Source organism: Mandrillus leucophaeus, unplaced genomic scaffold, assembly GCF_000951045.1.
Source record: "Mandrillus leucophaeus isolate KB7577 unplaced genomic scaffold, Mleu.le_1.0 Scaffold375, whole genome shotgun sequence".
Lineage (NCBI taxonomy): Eukaryota > Metazoa > Chordata > Mammalia > Primates > Cercopithecidae > Mandrillus > Mandrillus leucophaeus.
In genome coordinates this window covers 2424510-2438523 of record NW_012103976.1, presented here as the reverse complement: position 1 = coordinate 2438523, position 14014 = coordinate 2424510, and the positions used below count along the sequence as shown (strand labels likewise).

The 14014-nt window shown below is 44.4% G+C and overlaps 1 protein-coding gene across 1 annotated transcript in view; it reads right to left on the bottom strand.

The window, feature by feature from the left end:
* Positions 1 to 1356: 1356 nt before the first annotated feature.
* The window catches only part of RGCC (regulator of cell cycle), a 13956-nt gene continuing 1298 nt past the window's right edge, over positions 1357 to 14014 (bottom strand). Inside the window, exons 2-5 of the mRNA XM_011990267.1 lie at positions 13782 to 13986; positions 5275 to 5382; positions 3372 to 3434; positions 1357 to 1747 (exon numbers count right to left, since the gene is read on the bottom strand). Coding sequence (XP_011845657.1) covers positions 1740 to 1747; positions 3372 to 3434; positions 5275 to 5382; positions 13782 to 13986 — 384 coding nt within the window. The 3' untranslated portion in view covers positions 1357 to 1739. The remainder of the gene's footprint in view (positions 1748 to 3371; positions 3435 to 5274; positions 5383 to 13781; positions 13987 to 14014) is intronic.

Genomic DNA, 14014 nt, shown 5'->3' with positions numbered 1-14014 from the left:
AAATGGTTTTCCAAACTGCTTTGGAAAACAGTTTGACAGTTTCTCAAAGAGTTAAACAGAGTTAACATAAGACCCAGGAATTCCACTCCTAGTTATATACCCAAGAGAAATGAAAACATATGTCCACACAAAAACTAATACATGGGTATTCATAACAATATTATTAGTTAACTAAAAAGTAGAAACAACCCAAATCTTCACCAACCAATGAATGGATAAACAAATGGTTGCATATCCACACAGGGGAATATGATTTGACCGTGAAAAGAAATGAAGTACTGATTCATGCTACTCATGGATGAACTTTGAAAATACTATGCTAAGTGAAAGAAGCCAGACACAAAAGATTACATATTCCATTTATATGAAAGGTCCAGAATAGACAAGCTCATGGAGACAGGGAAGTAGATAGTGGTGACAGCTGCAGTACCTGTGAATATGCTAAAAACCACTGAACTGGGTGCTACAGTATGTGAATTAGATCTCATTTTTTTGAAAAGGAAGTATTTAAGTTCAACCCAAAAGTTTTCCCGGAAGCTTGAGGAAAAGAAAAAAGTTAAAAAAATGCAATTTAGTTTCCCAATTCCCTAAAAAACTGATCAAATATAGTAGTTAGCTTTTGAAGATACAAGTAAGATTATGAGTAGTTATGTTTTGGATTTATGTCCTTTGGGAATATAGGGATTTGAGTTTTAAAATAACTTTATTCTGATTATGAAAGTAATGCCCAGATATTTTAGAGGAGGTTTTAAAGACAGAAAAGCATAGATAAGAAAATAATGAGCTTTCTTATTTTTATGCCTCTCTCCAGCCCCCACAAAGGCAAGTGGGAGAAGGGGTCAGTGGCTTCTATGTGCAAAGCCTACCCGTCAAACGCTTCGCACCTGAGGTTGGCTGGACATTCCATCAAGACCAGCACCATCAATCTTCCTCCACACACAGATCTTAGAAAAGCACCATCATTTTCAAGTCTTCCAGCTATCTCAACTTTCCCTCGTATTTAAGTCCTGGATTGTAAGAACAACTGGTATTTCCCTTAATTCAGAGAAAGAGTCCATGCCACCTGCAATGGTGCCAAGATATGAGAAGGAGGGCAGAGACAGAATAGAAACCTAACTTCCAACGAAATCACAATCCTCAAATTAAAATTTCCCAGCAGCCGTCTGCCAGCATTTCCTTCCAGAGCACTGAATGAGCTAAAGGAACACTTTAAATTTACTGTCCTCTTGTCTAGTGCAATCAGAGAGCACCCAGGGGCCTTGCGAAGGAATCAAGAAGCATGTTACTCCCACTAGAATATTATTTGAATGGAAATATATTTTAAAAAATAAAGAAGAAGAAAAGGAAGCAGACTCTAGTTCAAATTTTATTTGTATACAAAAATATATTATAATGGGAAAGCTTACTGCTATTTCCAACTATATATAATTAATTACAAATATTTTCATAAAAGCACTTTAAATTACAGGAAAGCTATGTTTTAAGAGAAAATACAATATTAGCATGGATCGTCTGTTCTAATACGCTGCAGGCAGGTAAACAAAGTCAGTTTCACTGTCTAAATTGCCCAGAGATGGGATCAAGGGCTGATTTTAAGGTGAGCCTGAGAGTGGCCTGGTGGAGGGTTGAGTGCACGTCTTCGTCCCCTCTGGCAGCAGATTCTAGTAGCTGATTTTAGCAGGTCCTCCGAGCTTTCTGAAGCTTCTCCCTTATGATGAAAGGACCCAGAACTTCTTGTTTCACATACCTGTAAATGAGAGACAGGTAAGGTTATCCACTCAGAGGCTTACAATTCCTATGCTTAACCACATCACACTGTCTCAGACAAGCATAAAAGAACCAAACTCAATGCCAGGCTTCCCACATGATGAGTGTTTGATTAACTGGAATGACTGGGCAACCCACTGCAATTTCCATGAAGTAGACAGGCTTGTCACATGGGTCTAATACAAATTATGCTACAATTATAATAATCCCTGTCAAAACAGGCCCTGGTCTTCTGATGTAAGATGGTGCTGTACCTAAGAAAAGAGGCAGTAAAATCTTCCAGCAAATAGAGATGATACAAGACTTTCTATCTGATATTTAGGTTTGTCTGCAAGAGTGTTAAGAACATAGTTATTTTTAAATAACCAGCTTTGGATTTAATTTTTCAGAGTTTACCCAGCACTTTAGCAAAGAATAGCATTAAATACTTCTCACAGAAAATCAATCCTTCCACTGGAAAATTAAGGGGCTGGGACAAAATTCTCCCAGCCCATTCTGTGACTCAACAGGACCCCCCATAGCAGAGTTGCTGAACCTTCCATCCCAGAAGCTGGAGTTGGTCCTCCTGGCTCTTGCAATCTTATCCTTTGGAAATGGAGTGTGTAGATAGATTGTGAGGCTCCCTTCTTCTGGGCCCCTCTAGTGCAGTTATAATCTGATGTCTTCAGTTCTCAACATTTGTGGTCACACAAAACGGGTAACGATTAGTGTAATTCCCAAATAGGATGCTTGCAAGTATGCATACCTAATCCAGGTCTTTCAGTCACTGGCGTGGGTCTCTGGTGAAAGGCCCCCCAAGCCAATTCTCTCTTTTGGCACCCACCTCTTAAAGTTAGATTTCACCCAAACCCTGGATCTAACCTGGAAAATTACCCTGGCCCCTGGGATGGAACCCTTTTGGCTTGTTGGAGTAATACACTTGTGGTTAATCAGTTCATTTCTTCTCTGAAAAGCCTGACAGGCCATCATGATGGTAATGCTCCAGTCTTGCTCACTCTCCATTTCTCAAACAAAATGCCATTGTTTGCTGGTGCCCTGTTCTCACTGTTTGGAAACGCACATGGTCTACTTTAACACAAGCTTATCCCAGAATTTCATTCCTAGCCACTAGAGTCCTGTGTATTATTATTATTATTATTATTATTTTATTTTTATTTTATTTCTTCTTCTTATTTTTTTTCTGAGAGTCTCGCTCTGTCGCCAGGCTGGAGTGCAGTGGTGCAATCTCAGCTCACTGCAACCTCTGCCTCCCGGGTTCAAGCGATTCTCCTGCCTCAGCCTCCCAAGTAGCTGGGACTACAGGCACGCGCCACCATGCCCAGCTAACTTTTGTGTTTTTTAGCAGAGACGGGGTTTCACCATGTTGGCCAGGCTGGCCTTGAACTCCCGACCTCAGGTGATCCACCCGCCTTGGCCTCCCAAAGTGCTGGGATTACAGGCGTGAGTCACTGCGACCAGCCTAAGGTCCCGTTTCTAAACCTAAAGAAGGCTTAGGATGCAACTTTCCGCCCCAGGGCAAGCTGGTTAACATTGCAACACTTTATCAGAAGTGTCTGTTAGTTTTTTGTTTGTTTTTTTGTTTTTAATATCAGACATGTACTTACTTGCTAAAGTTCTGTCAAGATCAGCAATGAAGTCTTCTAGCTCTTTTGTGTCTCCTAATTTGGCTGTGAAACGGTGGGGTGGGGGGAGAGAGAGAGTTCAGTTTCCATAACAAAGACAGCTGATGACTTCATATTGAGTTTTCCAGGATGTTGGAACGTCCAGGGTTATAGAATGGATTATTTCTATGTTACATCCACCTCCTTATCTTCAGAGACTTTATTGAAGAGTGTCCTGGGCCAATCCTAAGTGTGTGCTCCAGTGTTTTGATACAGTAAACTCAGAAACTGATTCTGAAGACTAGCCTCAGTGTTTCTTTGTTTTTTAGTTCATCACCACCCTCTCCAACCATCCCACCCCACTTCTCCATCACCTGGAAGAGGAATCTTCCTTCACTCTCTTAAATGTTTGCAGGAGAGTGAGGAGCAGGAAGGGAAGATAAAAAGAGTTTGGTTTTTGTATTGTGTAGAATATGAGTTATTAGTCAAAAAATTCAGTAAGCATAGCACTGTGCAGAGCGGACACCTAGATTGTGTCATTCCCGCGGCACTAGCCTTCTGATGCATTCATGCTTGTGCCGTCCCCCCAAGGCAACGCTGCAGCCCTCAGAGTCCCTCTAGTATGAAATGAACGAAGAGTTCACTGTTTCTTATCAAAATGGTACCGGGAAGGCACCATGAGGCTTCTGGTTCCAGCACAGCCTCATCCCCTCCAGGTGCCCACACAAGGTAACGAGTCCTCATTCTGATTTGGTTCTCTCTAGAGCCTGAGAGGTACAGATTTTTTTCATACAGCTGACTTTATTTCTGTAGAGTTCATCACATCATTCACGCCTTCCCTGAAATGCAGTACTGGATAGTTTTATTAATTAACACTGCTGGCTACAAATGGCTAATTGTTCTTAGCTTTTTAAGTCAATTTGCCACTAGGGGCTTTCTTCCGCCTCTTTAATTCCTACCTCTTGAGGATCAGGTAACAAATCTGAGCATGTTTTAAGCCACTTTCTAGACTGCTCTGTCTCTGAATTCAACAGATCCATTACAGACTGAGAGCTGGATAGTGGCAGAATTCCCAGTGGGTGCTAACGTTGCTATGTTGAGAAGGGAATTTTAAAATGCCTCTTTTGAAAAAAGAGCGAAGTCCTGTCTTATTGCCAAAGTGAAAAGAGTGATGGAATTGTCATTTCTTTTTAACTATGTTCCATTTTTATTGCATTCTGCAACTATTTTCAGCAAGTATAACTTTTCTTAAGGAAAAAAACTCCTTTTGTTTTCAAAAAGGCACTTGTCCAATGTAATAGAACATTCAGCTCTCTGGCTGGAGACGTTTTACCATTTCCAAAAAATAAGAAACTGCTCATGCATCTTTAAAGACATTTTAGGTCTATTAATACCACAGTAGACACAGGCTGGAGCTGCTATTTTAAATCATGTTACACCATAGCTTATCTCATAATGACAACTCCATTGAATTGCTAAATTGGTCATCTGAAACCATTGGTTAAATAATTAATGCAATAAAAAGAATCCTACTATCTGCAAAGGCAAACTGCTGAGTTTTAAATTCTAGAACCAGCAAGTCTGGGAGGCGACTCCTAAGAAACACTGTCATTTGCACAGTCTTGATTACATCACATGAGAGAGAACAGTCTAGTCTCCAAGTTTTCTTTCTCCCTGTGACTTCAGGTTTTCTGCCCCAAATTATCTGATTTCACGTTCACACTGATTAAAATCCTGAGAAATAAAAAAATTCCACTTTATACTCTACAGTATTAAGACATTAGTCTTACCTATCTGTTTTGCACATTTGAGAAAGATCGTTTAGGGATAAAAGGGACAGAGAAGGGATGGAGAAGGGGAGAGGAATAAAAAAGCAAAAAACTCCAATTCCAACTAATGACCTTACCTTTCTGAGGAGTGACAGCAGGAGAGAGAAGAGCTGGGGTAGAGTCTGTTGGGGAATTCAGTTTTTCATCACTGAAGCTGAAGCTGTTCCTATAAAGTGAATCTGCACCTTTCAGGAAGGAAAATATACTCATTAGAAATAGTACTCATGAGACTATAGACTTATCACTTTATAGTCTATTGATAACCAACAATTTGTCTTCAAAATAAGCCAAAACTGCAAATCTATAGTAAAGAAAACAGCCAGGCGTGATGGCTCCCGACTGTAATCTCAACACTTTGGAAGACTGAAGCAGGTGGATCGCCAGAGATCAGGAGTTCAAGACCAGCCTGGCCAACATGGTGAAACCCCTCTCTACTAAAAATACAAAACTCAGCCAGGCATGGAGGTGTGCGCCTGCAGCCCCAGCTACTCAGGAGGTTCAGACAGGAGACTCGCTTGAACCCGGAAGGTGGAGGTAAGATCACCACCGCACTCCAGCCTGGGCGACAGAGTGAGACTCTGTCTCAAAAAAAAAAAAGAAAAAAAGAAAAGAAAACAGGTTGATTTCCAGGTTTTATGTTTATGCCCCCAAAATGATTCGAGACAGGGGAATGTGTTTGTGTGTGTGTGAGAGTGTGTGTGTGTGAAAGTATGCGTGTAAGTGTGCATGAAAGAGTCTGTGTGAGTGAGGGTGTATGAGAGAGTCTGTGTGAGACAGTGTGTGAGAGAGTGTGAGAGTGTGAGTGTGAGAGTGTGTGAGTGTATGTCTGTGAGTATGCGTGAGTGTGTGTGTGCATGAGAGTGAGTGTAAGTGTGCGAGAGCGTGTGAGAGTGTGTGTGAGTGTATGAGTGTGAAAGTGTGTGTGTGTGTGCGCGCACATGCATGAGTGTGTGAGAGTGTGTGCGTGTGAGAGTGTGTGAGAGTGTGTGAGAGTGTGAGTGTGTGTATGAGAGTGTGTGTGTCCAATCAAGTACACCAAAGGCCCTTGCTTCCCTAATACAGGAAGGGGGTGATAGGATCATCATGACCAGTGCTTGGTTGATGGTGGGGGTGAGGGGGTAAGGATTTTAGGCAAAAGGAATCATCTCATGTGAAATATGTCCCTTCTGCCCTCTGAGCCTCCTAAAATACAAACATCCGGTATCCCATGACTTAATCCTCTTTCCCTGCTCAAGAGAGATCTTTGCTGTCTTGCTATCCTATAATTTAATAATCCTCTCTTTTACTTAAGAGGTTTTCCTAACAGTCTGTACTCTTCAGATAAGCCAGAAGGTCAAAGATGAAGACATCTCCTGGAAGTTCATCTATTAGACACTTGGAGTGACGTCATGGCTCCCTCTATGCTCCTACCTTCAAAGACTTGAACGACAGCAAGATGAGGCCCCAGAAGTTCAAGGCTGAGCTGGGAGTCAAGGGCACCATCCAGTCAACTACTAAGTACTAGGGTGCCTTTGAACAAGATGGTATCTCTGGGCCTAGCTTACTTATCAACAGAAAGGGAAGGTGGACTAAATAATCCTTAAAGGCACTTCTAGCTCTGAGATTCTCTAAGTCCTGCTACGGGGAAGGAAACCAACCCACAGTTGGCCCAGCTGTGTGGCTGTGACTCAGAAAGGGGCTGCTGGCTGAGCAGCACTGACTCAAAGGGTGCAAAGGCAAGGCAGGCAGCAGAGGCAGGATGTGGCCCCTGAGGTCATGGGGAACAGCCTTCCTGGTTAAAACAAAACACAAAGCCAGCCGCAGTTGGAGCAGAGAAGTGGCTCTTCAGGTGTGAGAGGGCAGGGGAATGATGGGGGCCTGACCAGGTCCCCGCTTCCTCGGGATTCTTCCACTTTAAGCCAATTACCTCCAGCTCAGGAGGAGGCAAAAACATCTCTCTTTGGTCCCGTTAACTGAAAAGAAATTTGCTTAAGTGACAGGGTTTTTGGAAGAAGAGGTTTCTGGTCTCAGGGAAATTCAGCTTTGTCCCTAAGAGGCTGCCACAGCTTCTCAGGTGCCTCTCCTGGCTCCCTTTCCCCCAACCCTCTCCTGCCCAGGGGCCCACCTGCCCCTGCTCTTTTTGCGCTGACACTGCCATCTTGTCCACGTTTCCAAACATGCCCAGAAGACCCTTGAGAGCAACCCTCACAATGTTTGCTTCCTTCAGAGGTCCAGCCCAGCTCACCTGAAACCAGCACCATCACTGGGCTTTGAGGATGAACATGGACTGAGATCCAAAACCCTGGACCCTGATATCTACATTTCCCCAAAAACACATTCCTCAGAATGCTGATCCTCCAAGGGCTGTGTGGTCAAGTACCCCCGAGAAACACCAACCAGCCTTGGTCATTCCCATGGGTACGCCCACTTCCAACATCCTGAAAAGACTTGTGGTTAAACAAAACCAGCCCCATTTCCCCAGTGTACCTGACCACGGGACACTTTTTTGTGGTGTTCCTGCTACTACTTCTTAGGACCCTTAGACTCTGTGGAACCTTTCTCGGGAAGTCCTCCTGTTGCCTCCCTCAAACAAACCCACCTCCAAAGGAGCTCTCCAGTTCTCCCAAGGGAGGGCCTTTCCCCGACACACAGGAAGCTGGCCACACCCACTGCAGACCTGCAAGGGAGCCTTACTGTTCTCACCATGCAGTCACAGGAGAATTGCCACAAATGCAGACTGAGAAACTCATGGGGAGAAGATGAGGCAAGATTTAGGGGCGAGAAAACCACAGAGGGTCCTGAGGAGGCAGACCTCATGCTTAGACTCCAAGCCAGAAAATACGAGGCCCTTGGCACGTTATCTGTGGCTCTGAAGGATACCTGAGAGCTTCACCCCCATCCCTGGCCCAGAGACTGGCTGGCCCAGATGGCAGGGACCACACCTCCACTCTCTATCTCCCACAAGCAGCTGGCCTAGGAGAGCAACTTTCCACACGCCACCGCTCACTCCACCCACCCGGCGTGCACCACAGGCCCTTCCCTGACTTTGAACTTCAGCTCTCTTCTGCCCCAACTCTCCAGCAAGTTTCCATCCACGTACACTCCTCTGCAGGGGGAGAAAGACACCACAATTTGTTCACCTCACAGGCGAGGAGGCCAAACACTGTTGAATGGTGGGAGAAGGAACAATCTAGATATGGAGAGGCCATTCCAAAAGAGGATGGTAGCAGGGGAAAAAAGGAATCCAGCAAAGATTCGGGAAAAACTCAGCATAACTCATGGGGCCTGGAGAGAATCTGTAGAGAATGAGCCGTAGATCCGGAATATTGCCAGGGCTGTCCTCTGATCCTTTAGGTTCACAGGCTAAATGCCTTCTTGACGTGAGCGTTTTTCCCAGACTGAGAATATATACAGACAAAACTGACAGCCACTCCCACAGTGAGGGAGGAAGAGGGGGAAAAGTACTAGTTACAATATCTATTTATATAGAAACACAGGCACACGGAGGCATGGATGGCAGCATAGCTACGCTCACTTCCTCCTGCCCGCCCCCGCCCTGCCCACACCCCCCCCCACCCCGCCGACACACACACACACACATTAGCTCACGCCCCGGCTCATTGCCACACCATGACTTCACTCCCTTTCCATGAGGTGTACAATCTGGAGCAGACCCAACTCCAAGTTCTGAAATGTTCAACCTTCAACCATCAAGAGGAAGCCGACCGCCAGCATCCTTGAGCCATACCTGCTGCAGCTGAGGCGCACCCTGTGATGATATCTACACGTCATGTATGGCACAGAAAATAAGAGAGCCCTCAAGGCCCCAAAGCTACACCACTGGCGAGTGGGCATCCAGCGTCTATGCCACTGTCGCGTGGGTGTCTAGAGGCCACATGAAAGCTGCATGACCCTGTACGAGTCACTCCGTTTCTTCCTTGTTAGAAGAAGAATAACCTAATAATCTGTGTATAATGCCTGCGGTTTTAATGATTTAATTCTAAAGTTCCTAGCAAAGTGAAGAATAGCACTCCTGAGATAGAAAAGGTAATCGCAGAGAATAAACAGAATCAAGATTCTCCCTCTTCTTGAGAGAGAGCAGTAAAATTCTTAAGAGAACTTTCTCTTCGGTGGCATCCTAGAACAAACCTCCCAAGAACAAACCCTCAACATAGAGGTACCCCAAGCTCTAGACTTCTCTTTACCCTTAACCAATAAAATTTCTTTCCACAGAGTTTTATTAAGAACATACAATGGGCAAAAATCTCACGCAAGGCGCCTAGACAGATTTCAAGGTAAGCAAGGCCTGACATCGCGTTCTTTTCCCTCCCCTGGAACTCTATTCCTTGCAAAAATAATAGCCAGTTAGTCTGATTAAATGACAGCAATGTGTTGCTGGCTGATCACATATTCATGTATCACTGCCCCGCGTGGGTATCAGGTGCTGCTATTAATAGAGGCTTGAGAGACCTAGAACAGTGATGATTTGGGGAACCCTGGCAGGTGGTAAGGGTGGATATTTGAGGGCCTTACAACATTGGTTTCAATCCGCTCTGAAGCACCATCTCACGTGCATCTCAAATTCCCATTAGAAACATCCCTGGCAAATCCACTCAGTGTACTGAAGCCAGGAACCTGAAATTCTGGGACCACGTTTTCTAAGGCACCATCAAAAGAAAGAAAAGCATATGAAATATACAACTAACAGAGTTGGAGAAACTCTGCTGCAAAATAGAGGCTTGTTTAAAAGGTAGGTGTGTGTTTTTAGCTTGGGGGGTTGGGAGAAAGGTAACTTAGGGTTAGCGCATGTCAACGTGCTGCTCCAGAGGGAAGTAACACCACAGACAGTAAACCTTGCCCAAGGCTCCTGTAAATATAGAACGATCCCACACTCCCACACGTTTAAAGCAAGCAAACTATAGTAATTCACTGAGAAAAAGCAAGCTTTGGACCTGCCTCCCTTTTGCCACAGGGAATGGCTGGGGGTGTGGGTTGAATTCTCCTCCCGAAAATCGAAATTCTGATAGCCTCGCCAAAGTGGGGCAAAATAAGGAAGAGCCTCTTTCCTCAGCTACTCCACCGTTGTCCCAGCTCCCTTTCTGGGACCGTGCCATCCCTCTATATGCCTTGCCAAGCATCACAAGACCTGTCACCCATGTGGAATTGCTAACAGAGTACTAGGGAACCCTGAAAGCTCCTCACTGGCCTTATTCTCTCATGGCTTGAACAAGTTCAGGTTCTAGCCTCAGTGACTTCTAAGCCACATAAGCCAACTGTCATGCTGGTTCTCCAGGGCCCACAAGGTCCCCTCTCCCAGGGCCAGGCCAGAATAGTCTAGGCAAAGATATGCAGGTGTTCTAAGTCTTGCTGATGCTAAGGAAGCCAGTTCCTCATTCCCTAAATGGTCCTACAATATCATAATAACCCTAGCATACACAGTAGACTTCAGACCTTTTTTATTGAGCAGCAAAACACTTCCCCCTTCAAAGGAAAAATTACGTGAAACCCCAATACATTAAAGATGTAAGTGCATACCACCTTTTAAAGTTTAAGTTAATATCATAAATGTCTTATAAAGTCAACACACTGGTTAAAACTTGAAACATAATGAGTTAAAATTTCATTTAACACGAGAAATCATGGTGTACCTTTTACAGTCTTAAAAATACTGAAAAGAAGATATATTTCTAAAAATAAATTCAAACCAAAGGTAGTCAATTTCTAAAGCACCTCTGAGGATGAGGTTTGAGAAACACTACCCTAACTCTTAATTGCATTACCCTTTCACTGCTGAAGTTAAAATTACTCCCACTAAAGCGCCTGATTTTTTTACATGTTGGAATCAAGTCTAAAGGAAAGTAACAACTTGATTTTGATCAACTACATTTGAATTCCACACACCCCCCACCCATGTGAAGTTATACTGTAATTGTTATTTTGGTCCTCTTCACGTCTTAAGAGGCCTCCCTCAAAGTGGGAATGGGAAGGAGTATTTCCTTATTAAATATCTGTTCTTCTTTCCTATCTGAGTAACTTGTTTCTTTCGGTAGAGGGAATGGCTATTTTTTGCCTTTGGGTGCAAGCAACCTAAATTTTTTTTTTTTTAATGAGAAGGAAGAAGTATTCTTCAAAGAACACGATTACTGTTTGATCTTCCTTGTAAGGCTGGTGCACCTTCAGACAGAGCTGTAAAAACTAGAGCAAAAAAACAGAGGTAACATTGGTTTACAGCTTCATCCAAAATATTTTCATGCGAGACACTGGCTCCAATGTATCTATGTGGTATAGCACAGCATGTACATTGTAATGATATTTTGAAAGCATTCAACAGAGCAAATATTTTCTACCTAATAGCACTATTAAATAGCATCCTTTCAATTTCACAGCTGGAGAAACTAAATCCCACTCATCATCCAGGGTTTTGACAAGGCTCAAACTGGGCTCCACTCACCCTGCCAGATGACCACCGCCTCAGAGAGACACCTTCACAAACAGCCATCATTGACAAACAGGCATGTGATCTGGGCTCAAAAGGACTTCAGTCTATTCGTGAAGACATGGTTCCCATTCTAGCTAATAAATCATCATCATCCTCATAGCAAGGATTTGCTAAAAGTGACCTGCTGTTATTATCATTATTCTGGTTTGTCTCCCTCTTCATGAGCTAAATTTCAGTAGTATCTACCTCTCTTAAGCATTCTCTCCCACAGAAAATCATTAAACAGACAAACGAGTGTAACAAATGTCTGTGCTCAATTCTTGGCAGCAATTAAGATACACGTATTATGCTTCCTTAAGAAATTATCATTTAGATACACACAGCTTCTGCCAACAATATTTCTAACCAGCCTTGTGAGAGAAAAACTACACATTTAAAGCAAAGACAAATGTCATCTGAGCTTGCTTTATATTCTTCTCATCACTTCTCTAACCACCAAACTACGGGTTAGTCAGTTAACAACAAAAGCAGAAAACAAACATATAACCTAAGTAAAACTACAAACTATCCCAACTATCTCCCCTGCAACTGTTAAGAATGTGTTTCTATGCCTTCTCTTTAAGGCATCTGAAAACAGATCCTAGATCTGAAATCCCACTCAGTGGAAGCTGCAATCAGCCATGAATGGGCACTCTTAGACCTATTCTAGCGGAGTGAAGCTGTTGCTTAGAAAGGAGCTGTTCTTTGCCACAGAGCTGCAGTGACACACTGTCCCAGCTTTCTTTTCCATGGGAGAATCTGTATTTGATGAATAACTTGCTCCATGCCCCAGTAAAAGGAGACATATTTAAGTTTGGCCTTAGGAATTGAGACAAATTTCCAGAATGTAAACACTTCGCTTTGAAACTAAAAATGAACCTGTTCATTAGGAACACAGTCCAAAAATTCTAAGTGGAAAAGTAACAGTACTTTCTTCCATCCCCTTTCACCTCAAAAGCTGCAACTTGGTCTAACTCTCTGGCAATGCTGCCAAGGAAACTCAAGCTGGAACTCAGCTTTCTGAGTCAAACCCTGACCAGGGTGGTGAGCGCATTTATCCCTTTGCAGAAGAGCAGCTCACATTCAAGTCTAGCCCCGAATCTTAGCCCAGGAACAAGGAAGAGTTCCAGGTTTCAAAATAAGAGAATCACAAGGAAAGGCCATCACTTTCACATCCTGAGTCAAGGGCAGCAAAAGGAGTGACATTCATGCCTGTAACCCATCTAGGGATTAAAGGTTGAAGAATAACACAGAAGAGTTTAAAATTGACTTTGCACTTTGAAAAACAATAAGTAATTCTGGATTTGAAACCAACAATCATATAATACTAAAAAGGCACCTAATTTGCTGTTTGAATCCTCCCAGGACATGTGAGCTCCTGGGAAAAGCTGTCTGTTGTTGTTGTTGTTGTTTTGTTGTTGATAAAGTTGTTCAGGACAAAGAGACGCTGGGGTAGTCTCCATTGTGAGAAAGGTCACCAGGAAGCACCTTCATGCCCATATGCTCTCTGGCTCCCCCTCCAGCCTGGTGGAGGACCTGGCTGAAAAATACTTGAACTCAGCAGTGCCAAAGATTTTCATAACTGCATGCAATGGAGCAACAAGTCTGAGCGCTCAGGGCCAGAAGAAAATGCAAACAGTTATTTCATAAATCCCAGGAACAGCCGTTTGGGCTTATGAAACCTTTCCTGGTTTCATGAATATTTCCGTTCAGCGCCCTCCCATGTCCCCACTGTGCCCCCTCATTCCACTGGCACCTATTCCACATCTGCAAAGTTACAGGGGAGAGGGGAGAGGCACGGGAAAGGAGAAGAGGAGGAAAACTGTGGAAAGGCCTGGTGCAGGTCCAGGGAGTCCTGTCTGGCTCAGTCGGGACAAGCTGCTTAAACTCGCCTGCCTGGTGACACACCTGTGGATGGCAGGTGGACCAACCTGCCCTCCAGCGACCCTTCCCGTGATTATCGTCAGGGGCCCCGCCACTGCTCGGCCTACTGCTTTGAGCTTCAGGACTAGGTTCCTGGACACCATTCCTCAGTTTACAGATAAGAAAACTGAGGCCGCAACCTTCGCGGGCCAGGTGTTGGGAACTGGGAGATCCCGGCGCCATCCTAGCGGGGGCCGCACTTACTCTCCGAGTCGCTGAAGCCGCTGCTGTCGCTGACGCTGGCGCTGCTGCGCCGCTTCATGCGCTCCAGGTGCTCCTCGTAGTGGAAGTGGCGCTCGTGGAAGGGCGACGCGAAGTCGGCCAGCACCGCGTCAAACTCACACAGCGCGTCCGACAGGTCCTCCGCGGCCGCCGAGTCCAGGGCCGGGGCTGCGGGCAGGGCCGGGGACTCAGTGCACGGAAGTCAGGGGGGCAGC